General features: G+C 38.1%; 1 protein-coding gene across 2 annotated transcripts in view; it reads left to right on the top strand.

The window, feature by feature from the left end:
- AGMO (alkylglycerol monooxygenase) overlaps positions 1 to 16,847 on the top strand; it is a 380,825-nt gene that overhangs the window by 180,108 nt on the left and 183,870 nt on the right. For both annotated transcript variants that reach the window (XM_081537641.1, XM_081537640.1), the window contains exons 9-10: positions 12,283 to 12,417; positions 13,893 to 14,009. In XM_081537641.1, the coding sequence (XP_081393767.1) occupies positions 12,283 to 12,417; positions 13,893 to 14,009 (252 nt within the window). The remainder of the gene's footprint in view (positions 1 to 12,282; positions 12,418 to 13,892; positions 14,010 to 16,847) is intronic.

Here is a 16,847-nt window from a genome sequence, read left to right as displayed (position 1 = left end):
GGACTGGCGATTCGTTTCACATATGATAATGTACATGCTTCAATACCATTCTCCCATATCATCCCACCCTCGCCCTCTCCCATAGAGTCCATAATACTGTTCTATTTATCTGTGTTTCTTGATGTCTCACATACAGGGTTATCTTTACCGATTAATTAAATACCATATATATGTGTTAGTATACTGTATTGGTGTTTTTCTTTCTGGCTTACTTCACTCTGTATAATAGGATCCAGTTTCACCCACCTCATTAGAACTGATTTGAATGTATTCTTTTTAATGGCTGAGTAATATTCCATTGTGTATATGTACCACAGCTTCCTTATCCATTCATCTGCTGATGGGCATCAAGGCTGCTTCCATATACTGGCTATTATAAACAGTGCTGCGATGAACATTGGGGTACATGTGTCTCTTTCAAGTCTGGTTTCCTCAGTGTGTATGCCCAGCAGTGGGATTGCTGGGTCATATGGCAGTTCTATTTCCAATTTTTTGAGGAATCTCCACACTGTTCTCCATAGTGGCTGTACTAGTTTGCATTCCCACCAACAATGTAAGAGGGTTCCCTTTTCTCCACACCCTCTCCAGCATTTATTGCTTGTAGTCTTTTGGATAGCAGCTGTTCTGACGGGCGTGAAATGGTACCTCATTGTGGTTTTGGTTTGTATTTCTCTAATAATGAGTGATGTTGAGCATCTTTTCATGTGTTTGTTAGCCACCTGTATGTCTTCTTTGGAGAAGTGTCTGTTTAGTTCTTTGGCCCACTTTTTGATTGGGTCGTTTATTTTTCTGGAATTGAGCTGCAGAAGTTGCTTCTATATTTTTGAGATTAACTGTTTGTCCATTGCTTCGTTTGTTATTATTTTCTCCCATTCTGAAGGATGTCTTTTCACCTTACTTATAGTTTCCTTTGTTGTGCAAAAGCTTTTAATTTTAATTAGGTCCCATTTGTTTATTTTTGCTTTTATTTTCAATATTCTGGGAGGTGGGTCATAGGGGATCCTGCTGTGGTTTTTGTCGGAGAGTGTTTTGCCTATGTTTTCCTCTAGGAGTTTTATAGTTTCTGGTCTTACGTTTAGATCTTTAATCCATTTTGAGTTTATTTTTGTGTATGGTGTTAGAAAGTGTTCTAGTTTCATTCTTTTACAAGTGGTTGACCAGTTTTCCCAGCACCACTTGTTAAAGAGATTGTCTTTTCTCCATTGTATATTCTTGCCTCCTTTGTCAAAGATAGGTGCGTGGATTTATCTCTGGGCTTTCTATTTTGTTCCACTGATCTATATTTTCTGTCCTTGTGCCAGTACCATACTGTCTTCATGACTGTGGCTTTGTAGTAGAGCCTGAAGTCAGGCAGGTTGATTCCTCCAGTTCCATTCTTCTTTCTCAAGATTGCTTTGGCTTTTCAAGGTTTTTTATATTTCCATACAAATTGTGAAATTATTTGTTCTAGTTCTCTGAAGAATACCGTTGGAAGCTTGATAGGGATTGCATTGAATCTATAGATTGCTTTGGGTAGTATACTCATTTTCACTATATCGATTCTTCCGATCCATGAACACAGTATATTTCTCCATCTATTTGTGTCCTCTTTGATTTCTTTCACCAGTGTTTTATAGTTTTCTATATATAGGTCTTTTGTTTCTTTAGGTAGATATATTCCTAAGTATTTTATTCTTTTTGTTGTGATGGTGAATGGAATTGTTTCCTTAATTTCTCTTTCTGTTTTCTCGTTGTTAGTGTATAGGAATGCAAGGGATTTCTGTGTGCTAATTTTATATCCTGCAACTTTACTATATTCGTTGATTAGCTCTAGTAATTTTCTGGTGGAGTCTTTAGGGTTTTCTATGTAGAGGATAATGTCATCTGCAAACAGTGAGAGTTTTACTTCTTCTTTTCCAATATGGATTCCTTTTATTTCTTTTTCTGCTCTGATTGCTCTGGCCAAAACTTCCAAAACTGTGTTATGTAGTGGTGAGAGTGGGCATCCTTGTATTGTTCCTGACTTTAGGGGAAATGCTTTCAGTTTTTCACCATTGAGGATAATGTTTTCTGTGGGTTTGTCATATATAGCGTTTATTATGTTGAGATATGTTCTTTCTATTCCTGCTTTTTGGAGGGTTTTTATCATAAATGGATGTTGAATATTGTCAAAGGCTTTCTCTGCGTCTATTGAAATAATCATATGGTTTTTATTTTTCAATTTTTTGATATGGTGTATTACATTCATTGATTTGCGAATATTGAAGAATCCTTGCATCCCTGGGATAAAGCCCACTTGGTCATGATGTATGATCTTTTTAATATGTTGTTGGATTCTGTTAGCTAGGATTTTGTTAAGGATTTTTGCATCTTATGTTCATCAGTGATATTGGCCTGTAGTTTTCTTTTTTTTTTTAGTAAATTTATTTATTTTAGTTGGGGGCTAATTACTTTACAATATTGTAGTAGTTTTTGCCATACATTGACATGAATCAGCCATGGGTTTACATGTGTTCCCCTTCCTGGAACCCTCTCCCACCTCCCTACCCATCCCATCCCTCTAGGTCATCCCATTGCCCCAGTCCTGAGCATTTGTCTCATGCACTGAACCTGGAATGGTGTTCTGTTTCACATATGATAATATACATGTTTCAATGCTACTCTCCCAGAACGTCCCACTCTCACCTTCTCCCTCAGAGTCCATAAGACTGTTCTATGCATCTGTGTCTCTTATTCTGTCTCGCATATAGGGTTATCGTTACCATCTTTCAAATTCCATATATATGCATTAGTATACTGTATTGGTGATTTTCTTTCTGGCTTACTTCACTCTGTATAATGGGCTCCAGTTTCATCCATCTCAATAGAACCGATTCAAATGTATTTTTTTTAATGGCTGAGTAATATTCCATTGTGTATATGTACCACAGCTTCCTTATCCATTCGTCTGCTGATGGACATCTAGGTTGCTTCCATGTCCTGGCTATTGTAAACAGTGCTGCGATGAACATTGGGGTACACACGTCTCTATCAATTCTGGTTTCCTCAATGTGTATGCCCAGCAGTGGGATTGCTGGGCCATATGGCAGTTCTATTCCCAGTCTTTTAAGGAATCTCCACACTCTTCTCCATAGTGGCTGTACTAGTTTGCATTCCCACCAACAGCGTAAGAGGGTTCCCTTTTCTCCACACCCTCTCCAGCATTTATTGCTTGTAGACTTTTGGATAGCAGCCATTCTGATTGGTGTGAAATGGTACCTCATTGTGGTTTTGATTTGCATTTCTCTAATAATGAGTGATGTTGAGCATCTTTTCATGTGTAGTTTTCTTTTTTTGTAGCATGTTTGTCAGGTTTTGTTATTAGGGTGATGGTGGACTCAGAATGAGTTCGGAAGTTTACCTTCCTATGCAATTTTCTGGAAGAGTTTGAGTAGGATAGGTGTTAGCTCTTCTCTAAATTTTTGGTAGAATTCAGCTGTGAAGCCATCTGATCCTGGGCTTTTGTTTGCTGGAAGATTTCTGATTACAGTTTTAATGTCCGTGCTTGTGATGGGTCTGTTGATATTTTCTATTTCTTCCTTTTTCAGTTTTGGGTAGTCATACTTTTCTAAGTATTTAGCAATTTCTTCCAAGTTGTCCAGTTTATTTGCATATAGTTGCTGACAATAGTCTCTTATGATCTTTTGTATTTCTGTGTTGTTTGTTGTGATCTCTCGATTTTCATTTCTAATTTTGTTGATTTGATTCTTCTCCCTTTGTTTCTTGATGAGTCTGGCTAATGGCTTGTCAATTTTATTTATCTTCTCAAAGAACCAGCTTTTGGCTTTGTTGATTTCTGCCATGGTCTCTTTTGTTTCTTTTGCATTTATTTCTGCCCTAATTTTTGTGATTTCTTTCCTTTTACTAACCCTGGGGTTCTTCATTTCTTCCTTTTCTAGTTGCTTTAGGTGTAGAGTTAGGTTATTTATTTGACTTTTTTCTTGTTTCTTGAGGTGAGCCTGTATTGCTATGAATCTTCCCCTTAGCACTGCTTTTACCATGTCCCATTGGTTGTGGGTTGTGTTTTCATTTTCATTCGTTTCTATGCATATTTTGATTTCTTTTTTGATTTCTTCTGTGATTTGTTGGTCATTCAACAGTGTGTTGTTCAGCCAGCATATGTTGGATATTTTAATTGTTTTTCTCCTGTAATTGACATCTAATCTTAGTGTATTGTGGTCAGAAAAGATGCTTGGAATGATTTCAGTTTTTTTGAATTTACCAAGACTAGATTTATGGCCCAGGATGTGATCTATTCTGGAGAAGGTTCCGTGTGCACTTGAGAAAAAGGTGAAATTCATTGTTTTGGGGTGAAATGACCTATAGATATCAATTAGGTCTAACTGGTCTATTTTATCATTTAAAGTTTTATTTCCTTGTTAATTTTCTGTTTAGTTGATCTGTCCATAGGAGTGAGTGGGGTATTAAAGTCTCCCACTGTTATTGTGTTATTGTTAATTTCCCCTTTCTTACTTGTTAGCATTTGCCTTACATATTGCGGTGCTCCTATGTTGGGTGTGTATATATTTATAATTGTTATATCTTCTTCTTGGATTGATCGTTTGATCATCATGTAGTGTCCATCGTTTTCTCTTTTCACTGCCTTTGTTTTAAAGTCTATTTTATCTGATATGAGTATTGCTACTCCAGCTTTCTTTTGGTCTCTATTTGCATGAAATATGTTTTTCCAGCCCTTCACTTTCAGTCTGTATGTGTCCCTTGTTTCGAGGTGGATCTCTTGTAAACAACATATATAGGGGTCTTGTTTTTGTATCCATTCTTTGTCTTTTGGTTGGGGCATTCAACCCATTTACATTTAAGGTAATTATTGAAAAGTATGATCCCGTTGCCGTTTACTTTATTGTTTTGAGTTTGAGATTATACACCCTTTCTGTGTTTCCTGTCTAGAGAAGATCCTTTAGCATTTGTTGGAGAGCTGGTTTGGTGGTGCTGAATTCTCTCAGCTTTTGCTTGTCTGTAAAGCTTTTGATTTCTCCTTCATATTTGAATGAGATTCTTGCAGGATACAGTAATCTGGGCTGTAGATTATTTTCTTTCATCACTTTAAGTATGTCCTGCCATTCCCTTCTGGCCTGAAGAGTTTCTATTGAAAGATCAGCTGTTTTCCTTATGGGAATCCCCTTGTGTGTTATTTGTCGTTTTTCCCTTGCTGTTTTAATATTTGTTCTTTGTGTTTGATCTTTGCTAATTTGATTATTATGTGTCTTGGGGTATTTCGTCTTGGGTTTATCCTGTTTGGGACTCTCTGGGTTTCTTGGACTTGGGTGATTGTTTCTTTCCCCACTTTAGGGAAGTTTTCAACTATTATCTCCTCGAGTATTTTCTCATGGTCTTTCTTTTTGTCTTCTTCTTCTGGGACTCTTATGATTCGTGTGTTGTTGCGTTTAACATTGTCTCAGAGGTCTCTGAGGTTGTCCTCATTTCTTTTAATTCTTTTTTCTTTTCTCCTCTCTGTTTCATTTATTTCTATCATTCTATCTTCTATCTCACTTATCCTATCTTCTGCCTCTGTTATTCTACTGTTGGTTCCCTCCAGAGTGTTTTTGATCTCATTTATTGCATTATTCATTATATAATGACTCTTTTTTATTTCTTCTAAGTCCTTGTTAAACCTTTCTTATGTCTTCTCAATCCTTGTCTTCAGGTTATTTATCTGTAACTCCAATTTTTTTCCAGATTTTGGATCATTTTCAGTATCATTATTCGGAATTCTTTATCAGGTAGATTCCCTATCTCTTCCTCTTTTGTTTGATTTGGAGGGCATTTATCCTGTTCCTTTACCTACTGGTTATTTCTCTGCCTTTTCATCTTGTTTATATTGCTGTGTTTGGGGTGGCCTTTCTGTTTTCTGGCAGTCTGTGGTTCTTCTTTATTGTGGAGGTTCCTCACTGTGGGTGGGGTTAGACGAGTGGCTTGTCAAGGTTTCCTTGTTGGGGAAGCTTGTGTTGGTGTTCTGGTGGGTGGAGCTTGATTTCTTCTCTCTGGAGTGCAATTAAGTGTCCAGTAATGAGTTTTGAGATGTCAGTGGGTTTGGTGTGACTTTGAGCAGCCTGTATGTTGAAGCTCAGGGCTATGTTCTTGTGTTGCTGGAGAATTTGTGTGGTATATCTTACTCTGGGACTTGTTGGCCCTTGGGTGGTGTTTGGTTTCAGTGTATGAATGGAGGTGTTTGATGAACTCCTCTCGTTTAATGATTCCTGGATTCAGGAGTTCTCTGGTGTTCTCAAGATTTGGACTTAAGTCTCCTGTCTCTGGTTTTCAGTCTTATTCCTACAGTAGCCTCAAGACTTCTCCATCTATACAGCACTGATGATAAAACATCTAGGTTAATGATGAGAGGTTTCTCCGCAATGAGGGACACCCGGAGAGGTTCACAGAGTTACACGGAGAAGAGAAGAGGGAGGAGGGAGATAGAGGTGGCCAGGAGGAGAAAAGGGGAACTCAAAAGAGGAGACAGATCCAGCCAGTAACCAGTTCTCTAAGTGTTCTCCATAGCCCGGAACACACAAAGAGATTCACAGAGTTGGGTAGAGGAGAAAAGAGGGAGTGGGGAGATGGAGGTGACCTGGTGGAGAAAAAGGAGAGTTAAAAGGGGGAGAGAGCAATCAAGCCAGTGATCTTGTTCCCAAGTAAAAGTGGGTGCTGAAGATTGGGTTCTTGAAGATACAAAGTTGAGAACAAATACTAAAAAGCAAAGATTAAAAATCTAGTGTAGAGGTTAGGTTTTAAAATACCATATTAAAAAAGGAGAAAGAAAAGAAAAAGAAAAACGAAAAAAGAAAAAAACCCACCAAAGTCACAAAAATTATAAAATATATATATATGAAGTTTACTTTAAAAATAATGTCTTAAAGAAAAACAAAATAAAAAAAATAAAAATAGAGTTTTTTTTGTGTGCAAGGTAATAGTAGGTTATAAAAGTGAAAATTGAAGGAGTAATAGGGGACTTAAAGATAAAAATAAACTAAAATAAAAAAATTAAATTAAAAAAAATTAAATAAAATATTATTTAAAACGTTTTAAAAATTAAAAAAAATGATACTAGTAAAAAGATATCTCAGACTTTCTCTGTAGCTGTTATGGACAGTGTGGGGCCAGTTGATTTTCAGATAGTTCCTTGGTCCAGCTTGTACTTCTCAAGGTCTCTAGGCCCCTTCCTATGTAGTTGGTGCTAATTATAGGGTTTTAATCTGTTGCATCTGTCACTTCAAAAGTGATTCCTTCTGTTTGTTTTAGCTTCTTCCGTCTGCTGGTCTCTTCAGTGTCTAATTTCCATCCTGACACAAGGAGGGCGGTGGTGGTCACTTTTTTTTTTTAGTCTCACTTGTTCAGTCATGCTGTTGGGAGGGAGGAACACTGCAAACAAATCTCACTGGCGTGTGCTCACAATGTTTCGGCCACACTGGGTTTGCCCTGCTCATGGCTTGTGTGCTTTCCCAGTCTACACTGCTCAGGTTCTAGGTTGCACTGCCGGGAAATGTCTGAAGCGGCCCCTGGGGTTGCCTGTACTTTCCAGGTCTAAGCCGCTCAGGTTCTGGTTCCCGGGTACTTCACAATGGCACAGACTTGGTTGAGCCTGGATTTTGTGCCCTTCCCAGGTCCGAGCAGCTCTGGTGACCAGGTTTTTGGCTAGCGCGGTCGGGGGCTGCGTCTTTTTCCCCTTCCTCTGTCCCAGCTGCTCGGTTTTCTGGGTGTACAACGGGCGCAGCTTCCCAGGTGTGTTGTGCTCTCCCCTGGGGAGCTGATCTCTGGCTGTGACCCTCTTGGCGGATGTCGACCCTCCAGAGTCCCAAGCAGTCCTGGTTAGCAGCAAGGTCTGTTTGGAGTTTGGTATAGAATGCCTATCTGGGGCCACGATTCCGCCCTTCCAGCTCTGACTGCCCTCGCCTGCCTGTCTCCGGCGGGGGATGGGCTGGTCTGCGGCAGGTTTACTCTGTTCAGTCCTTTGTTCTGTGAGCGGGCCTGGCGGTGTCTTAGGTTAAGGCTCTTTGCGGGAAAGCTATCCCATGGTCTAGGTTGCTGGCTCAATCTAGTTCCCTCAGATTGCCCTCGGGGCATTCAGGCTCAGTCCTTATTTCTAAGTCCTTGTTAAACCTTTCTTGCGTCTTCTCGATCCTTGTCTTCAGGTTATTTACCTGTAACTCCAATTGAGAAATAAGCAATGCAGCCCGCCCCTCCCTGGCCGGTCCCCGCTTGCTAGTTGGGCATGCGGGTGTCTGTGCTGTGCGCCCGCTGGGAATTGCTGTTAGGTATGTAAACCACAGGTTTTAATTATTTATTTATTTTTCCTCCTGGTTATTTTGCCCTCAGCAATTCCAAGGCTTGCCACAGACCCGCCGAAGAGAGTGTTTCCTGGTGTTTGGAAATTTCTTTTTTAAGACTTCCCTTCCCGGGATGGATCTCTGTCCGTACCTCTTTTGTCTCTCTTTTTATCTTTATATTTTGTCCTACCTTCTTTAGAAGACTATGATCTGCCTTTCTGTGTGTCTGATGTCCTCTGCCAGCATTCGCAAGTTGTTTTGTGAAATTTGCTCAGTGTCTAAATGTTCTTTTGGTGAATTTGTGGGAGAGAAAGTCGTCTCCCCGTCCTATTCCTCCGCTATCTTAGGATCGCCCCCCCTCCTCCTTTATTTTTAAGTGTAGACCATTCATTTTGCTTTCCTTTGGCATCCAGGTATTTCAGGCCATTGGCAAAGAAAATAAGTGAGAAAGTGCTCCTGATTTAAAAATGTTACCATGTATTTCTCATGGCTTGTGTCTAGAAAGACGCTTACTCCTTGGAAGGAAAGTTATGATCAACCTAGACAGCCTGTTGAAATGCAGAGACATTACTTTGTCCACAAAGGTCCATCAAGTTAAGGCTATGGTTTTTCCAGTGGTCATATATGGATGTGAGAGTTGGACTATAAAGAAAGCTGAGCACAGAAAAACTGATGCTTTTGAACTGTGGTGTTGGAGAAGACTCTTAAGAGTCCCTTGGACTGCAAGGAGATCCAACCAGTCCATCCTAAAGGAGATCAGTCCTGAATATTCATTGGAAGGACTGAGGCTGAAGCCAAAACTCCAGTACGTTGGCCACCTCATGCGAAGAGTTGACTCATTTGAAAAGACCCTGATGCTGGGAAAGATTGAGGGCAGGAGGAGAAGGGGATGGCAGAGGATGAGATGGTTGGATGGCATCACTGACTCACTGGACATGAGTTTGGGTAAACTCCGGGAGTTGGTGATGGACAGGGAGGCCTGGCGTGCTGCGTTCATGGGGTCGCAAAGAGTCAGACATGACTGAGTGACTGAACTGAACTGAACTGCATACAATTGCAGTCAGTTTTTAAAATAGCAAAACAGGTAAGTGTATTAATGTGTGTTGTGCCATTAATTTTCTGTATTATTATTATTTTTATTACAAAGCCTCACCTAAATCCTACAGTGTTTCTTTATTGCTTTAGATTCTTTATTGTAATATTTCAAGTAATTTTAAAAGCCATTTTTATAATGTTAGTGGTTTAAATTCTGTAAGAGATCATGAAATACACGTGAGAACACAAAGTCTGATAGAACCAAAACTTCTTTCTGCATTAATTTATCACTACACTTATAATAAACTCATTTCTAATCTATAGCTGATACCCAATATCTAGGACTATTATTAATTCTATGATGCATTATTATAACATGTGTGGTATATAGAGATAATTATCCTAGTAGCCAATATTTAATGAGTACTTGTCATGCATGTGCATACTTTAACCTTATACCTATCAAATGTGTGCTATTTAAAGAATGTGAATTGCTGCTATAAACTTCAAGGTAAATTTTTGACTCAGTAAACTTTTTTCTTATTACAAAATATGGAAAATACTTTTAAATTTACCCTCAGAAATTGCACTGAAATTTTTTTCTTAATGTGATATCAGTTCAGTCAGTTCAGTCACTCCATAGTGTCTGACTCTTTGCGACCCCGTGAACTGCAGCACACCAGGCCTCCCTGTCCATCACCAACTCCCTGAGTCTATCCAAACCCATGTCCATCAAGTCGGTGATGCCATCCAGCCATCTCATCCTCTGCCATCCCCTTCTCCTCCTGCCCCCAATCCTTCCCAGCATTAGGGTCTTTTCCAATGAGTCAACTCTTCACATAAGGTGGCCAAAGTATTGGAGTTTCAGCTTCAACATCAGACCTTCCAATGAACACCCAGGACTGATCTCCTTTAGGATGGACTGGTTGGATCTCCTTGCAGTCCAAGGGACTCTCAAGAGTCTTCTCCAACACCACAGTTCAAAAGCATCAATTCTTCGGCGCTCAGCTTTCTTTATAGTCCAACTCTCACATCCATACATGACCACTGGAGAAATCATAGCCTTGACTAGATGTCCTTTGTTGGCAAAGTAATGTCTCTGCTTTTAAATATGCTATCTAGGTTGGTCACAACTTTCCTTCCAAGGAGTAAGCGTCTTTTAATTTCATGGCTGCAGTCACCATCTACAGTGATTTTGGAGCCCAAAAAGATAAAGTCTGACTCTGTTTCTACTGTTTCCCCATCTATTTCCCATGAAGTGTTGGGACCAGATGCCATGATCTTAGTTTTCTGAATGTTGAGCATTAAGCCAACTTTTTCACTCTCCTCTTTCACTTTCATCAAGAGGCTCTTTAGTTCTTCTTCCCTTTCTATCATAAGGGTGGTGTCATCTGCACATCTGAGGTTATTGATATTTCTCCCAGCAATCCTGATTCCAGCTTGTGTTTCTTCCAGCCCAGTGTTTCTCGTGATGTACTCTGCATATAAGTTAAATAAGCAGGGTGACAATATACAGCCTTGATGTACTCCTTTTCCTATTTGGAACCAGTCTGTTGTTCCATGTCCAGTTCTAACTGTTGCTTCCTGACCTGCATACAGGTTTCTCAAGAGGCAAGTCAAATGGTCTGGTATTCCCATCTCTTTAAGAATTTTCCACAGTTTATTGTGATCCACACAGTCAAAGGCTTTGGCATAGTCAATAAAGCAGAAATAGATGTTTTTCTGGAACGCTCTTGCTTTTTCAATGATCCAACGGAGGTTGGCAATTTGATCTCTGTTTCCTCTGCCTTTTCTAAAACCAGCTTGAACATCTGGAAGTTCACAGTTCGCGTATTGCTGAAGCTTGGCTTGGAGAATTTTGAGTATTACTTTACTAGCGTGTGAGATGAATGCAATTGTGCGGTAGTTTGAGCATTCTTTGGCATTGCCTTTCTTTGGGATTGGAATGAAAACTGACCTTTTCCAGTCCTGTGGCCACTGCTGAGTTTTCCAGATTTGCTGACATATTGAGTGCAGCACTTTCACCACATCACCTTTGAGGATTTGAAATAGCTCAACTGGAATTCCATCACCTCCACTAGCTTTGTTCGTAGTGATGCTTTCTAAGGCCCACTTGATTTCACATTCCAGGATGTCTGGCTCTAGGTGAGTGATCACGCCATCGTGATTATCTGATTGTGAAGATCTTTTTTGTACAGTTCTTCTGTGTATTCTTGCCACCTCTTCTTAATATCTTCTGCTTCTGTTAGGTCCATACCATTTCTGTCCTTTATCGAGCCCATCTTTGCATGAAATGTTCCTTTGGTATATCTAATTTTCCTGACGAAATCTCTAGTCTTTCCCATTCTGTTGTTTTCCTCTATTTCTTTGCAATGATCGCTGGGGAAGGCTTTCTTATCTCTCCTTGCTATTCTTTGGGACTCTGCATTCAGATGGGGATATCTTTCCTTTTCGCCTATGTTTACCTGTAATTCAATATAGTAAATAAAATTATTTTAAAAATATATAGCAGATATGCATATTTATATGATTCTAGTTCAACTTTAACAACTGTTTAGCAAGTCTAGAAAAAATGTCATTCGACATGGCTGTTGAGTGTGCAGGCTGCTAGTTAATACCATTGGGAGTATAGTCTCTGAACTCATTTTTTTATTCTTTGTTGATTTTCTAAGCTATTACCATATTTTAAAATTTCAAATTTTGTGGAGTTTCAGAAATATTGGTAAGAATATATTTAAACATAAAGGTATACAGAATGCATAGAATAAATTTCAATTTATAACACAATTGAATATTAATCATCATTAGCAAATTATATATAATTATATATTAAATAATAATTTACAAATTGTATTATACAATAAAATAAAACACATGACTTAACGTATGTAACCTTTTTGTTATGGGTTTTCCTTATTTCAAATGAATTCTATTTTTATTCTTCTAGTTCCATCATTTAGTTAACATATGGACTACATTCTGGGCCACGCCTGGGTTCTTCAATAAGTTTTCTGTCATATTTAAAGGACCAGGATGGAGTCCAGGAAAACCAAGACTTGGACTGATTGAAGAAATCCCAGAGGTAAATAGTGTTCATGAATTTGATGATGGCAAAGATTAATTTCCTATTGTCAGGTCTTCAGCCAGCCTGTAATTCATGCTGACTTCATGCAAATCTGAAAAAAGATGTTTCCTGTGGCAGATGCAGTCACGCAATGTGTAACTTAATGAGTGGACACCACCTAGGGGCCAATAAGAGGGGTGCCATATCCCAGACTGATGCTGTCTTTTCCTAGGGAGCATGGTTTGGGGCAGAGCACCAGAGACTGGTTTTCTTGACTCAAACCCACAGCCAAGAGCCTGTGTGTAGGGCAGAAATCACACAGACACTTGTGGGTCCATCACAGAAACTAGAATGCTGAGATGGAGGGAGCCTTTGGATGATTCTGTCCAGTCTTCATTTGTCCATGAAAAACTGAGATCTCCAGAATTGAAGGTCTAAAGCCACATCAAATGTGGTTATTGGATTAGACCACAACTTTATTCATTCCATAGTGGAGTAGTAGCATTAAATGCAGAAATCTATTAAAAATAAAACATTAAGCAAAGTAGAGATGTAAAACATAGAAATTCAAATGAAAAATTGAGTTTCAATATCGAATTCCTCTGATGAAAATGAAAAAGGAATTTCTTTCCAATCATTTAGCGTATATATTGTGATTGCTTATCAAGATAACTGACATTAATAGTAATACAAAAACAATAAGCTACTCTTGATTTCAGAGATAATTATGAGTATAAAAATTAGCCAGTACTTCAAGGAAATGAAGTCGTATGTTTTATTTGAATATGTTATTTTTCAAACAATCTCGATTTAAATAAGGATGTTTTCTCTTGTAGTTACGAAAGTTGCTGTGTTGAAATTTCCCAGATACCTGGTTATGTTCACAGCTAGTTATAGAACAACATTCTAAATTGATATAGGTGAAAATAGTTTGCTTATTTCTGCTCCAGAGAGTCTAGTCAGCTATGGTTCCTTTATTATTTTCCTTTTTTTCAATAGATAATTCTAAGTGAATATTTTAAAGTCATATTGATGCCTAAATCTGCATTATAAAAATAGGATTATAGTGTTTCTGGGAAACTGTAGTCTGGGAAAGTTGTTTTCAATAAGACAGTGTTTCTCTTTGAAGTAAAATTATCTCCACAACCCCAAATCACCTTCCATTTTCTCTTTTGCTATACTTCAAGGTATAATCATGGACATATTTTAATATTTCATATAACATGTTCACTTTGTTTATGTTAATCATCAGTATCAATTCTTACATTGCTCTATATAAAGCAGACAAGATCAGACTCATAATGTTTCTGAAATGAGAAACAAGTCTCCTAATTTTTACATTTTTTCTATGTGAAGTAATAAACATGAGTTGTTTCAAGGATTAAAAAAAATGCAAAATCTTTCATTTCTTTTTCATATCTCCTCTTAATGTGAATTTCAATGAGAGAGATAATGGAGCAATATCATGGAAAAGTGTTTTTCTGTCTTCTTAGGTTGAGGGGAAAGAAGTTCCTTTCTCATCATCAGCATCTCAGCTATTGAAGATATATGTAGTGGTACAGTTTGCTCTGATGATGCTATTTTATGAAGAGACCTTTGCAGATAAAGCTGTAAGTAGTGCTAATTTTAAATAGAGTGTGAAAAAATTATCTGTCACTTTGAAAATGAAAATAAACTCTCTTTTCTCCCTGTGCTCTATTCTTTTCTGTAGTTTTTTGAATTTTGGCAATATCTCACATTTAAACAGGTAAATGAATTCATCTACAATCAATTTAATTAATTGAGCCAATTATAAGTTAATTATATCCAAAATATTTCTGTATAAAGTGTCCATCAAATGGTAAATTATTAATCTAAATGGCAAGTAGGAAATGATTTGCCAGAAATAAATTCTTCAATAATTATAAGGAACATATTTCAGAAGTTAGAATGAAATGTTTTGGGGAAAGTGGACTTTACATCAATTTCAACCTGCTTATCTTCAGTTAGAGAATACCCTGATAACTTGAATTGAGGGGATTTGCAATATACGGTGAGGTTTATTTATTGTGTCCTTCCTAAATATTCAGTTTGTCTTACTCAAGCATAAAAGCACTGGACCAGGATTTAGAATCCAGATTCTGATTTAGGCATTACCACCTGGGGAATCATTTTTTGGCCACATAAGAATACCCTCACCGCCTATATCTTGAAGAAAACAAATATAGCATAATGTACATAACAATGCCCTGTAAACTATAAAAAGATAAAAGCAGAGGTATTTTTAAATATTTGTTTTGTATCATAGATGTATTCACATTATGTTTTTTCAAAAAATACTTAAAATAGTTCAAAGAAGTACATAAATTATAGTAAAGTAACTAGGTTGGAGACTTTCCCCATGACTCAGAGGTAAAGAATCTGCCTGTAATGCAGAAGACACAGTAGACACAGGCTTGATCCCTGGGTCAGGCAGATCCCCTGGAGGATGGCATGGTAATCCACTCCAATATTCTTGCCTGGAGAGTCCCATGGACAGAGGAGCCTGGTGGGCTACAGTCCATGGGGTCACAGAGAGTTGGACATGACTGAAGTGAGAGCACACATGCATAACTAGGTTGGAAATAGGTGAAATTGAAAGTAGAATGACAAAAGAATGGAAAATCGGTGTCTTTGACCAAGTAAATACATACCTCATAAAAGAACCTCACTGAGTTAAGAATGTTGAGGACTCAATGAGGACTCATTCATAGCTCTGTATGAATAACAGTTAGTTAAGCTCTAAAGAAACAAGGAAAAGGGGGTTTCCATTTTCAGCAAAGTGGGTTAGATACACCGACATCTTTTTAAGGTGTATCGAACACCTAAAATTGCTGGCACGACGTAATTTTTAAGAAAACTCTTTACACTACATAGATGAATTGGAAAAAAATTTGAGGTACTCCTTAGAGGCTGAAAATGTTGAGAAAATGCAAATTCAATGAGGTGCTATTTCTGCCCTGACAGCTGTCCCAGGCACTGAATAGCCACTGTTGGTCAGTTCCTTAGGGGACCCGAAACAAAGCTGAGAGTCTACATGGGTAGAAAGTCAGTTACAGAATTTCAAGTAAAACAACTGAAAGCAAAAGAAATACTCTTAGTGAAGGGATGGAGAGGAAGATGAAGAAAAGAAACATAAAACAGAAACTTGCCCTTGCTGGACTTGGCTTTGAGGAGGCAAAAAAAAGTCTTCCCTGTGGTTTTTTAGCTACAAACCATCTCTCACTCAAATATGCATTCAGGATTTACACTAATCATTAGTTTATAAACCTAAACTAAATACTTAGTTTGGTGTCAGATGAGGACTCATGTTTAAAAGACTCATGTTCAAATCATGCTTAGAGCAGTCTTCTCAAACACAAGTCTCAGCATAGTCCCCAGGTAATATCTCAATGATGATGAACATAGAGATAAAAAGCACAGAAACACACCAGGAGAAAACCACCATGACAAAGCACTTAGCGGAAGTAACAAAGGAGTTAATAGATTTTGAAAATAAAATCAATTAAAACATGAATTAAGTAAATTTAATATGTTTGAAGAAGCAAAGTTGAAATTAAAAAGAAATTAGAAATTATGGAAAATCAAGATACAATGATGAAGCACATTTAGAAATAATCAAACTAAACTTCTAGAACACAAAAATACAGTGGACATGAGGAGGTCAACGACTTCTTCGATAGTTTGCTGCTGCTCCTAAGTCGCTTCAGTTGTGTCGGACTCTTTGCGACCCTGTGAACCATAGCCCACCAGGCTCCTCTGTTCAGGGGATCCTCCAGACAAGAATACTGGAGTAGATTGCCATACCCTCCTCCAGGGAATCTTCCCAACCCAGGTCTCCCGCACTGTAGGTGGATTTTTTTTACCTTCTGAGCCACCAGGGAAGTCCACAAATACTGAAGTGAGTAGCCTTCTCCAGGGGATCTGCCCGACGCAGGAATCAAACCAGGGTCTCCTGTGTTGCAGGTGGGTTCTTTCTCAGCTGAGCTGCTAGGGAAACCCCACTTTACCATAACGCCACCTGAAGACTACTAAAGAGAGAATTAGTGCATTAAAAGAGCAAAAAATATATATATCTATTGTACAGTGCTAACAGACAATGATATAAAAAAACTAATAGAAATTACCTTTAGACATAAAAAAATAGTGTGAAAAAGTCTAAAAAAATGTAAAAATAAAGAAAATGCATATGAATACAAATGGGATTAGTGGGCAGTGAATTCAGGCACGATTAATCACCTTTTTCGAATATTATTGACAGATATCAGTCTATCCATGAAAGCTCCATAGCAGGTGATAAATAAGATATGCAGAAAAATTAATCTAGTATAAGGTTATGTTAAAATAACTTTATATATAAAGGCTTCCCTGGTGGCTCAGATGGTAAAGAATCTGCCTGCAATGCAGGAGACCTGGGTTTGATCCCTGAG

Source organism: Giraffa tippelskirchi, chromosome 10 (assembly GCF_054371585.1).
Source record: "Giraffa tippelskirchi isolate mGirTip1 chromosome 10, T2T-mGirTip1v1.2.pri, whole genome shotgun sequence".
Classification (NCBI taxonomy): Eukaryota; Metazoa; Chordata; class Mammalia; order Artiodactyla; family Giraffidae; genus Giraffa; species Giraffa tippelskirchi.
The sequence above is the reverse complement of the archived record's forward strand: the minus strand, read 5'-3'. Positions and strand labels throughout refer to the sequence as shown.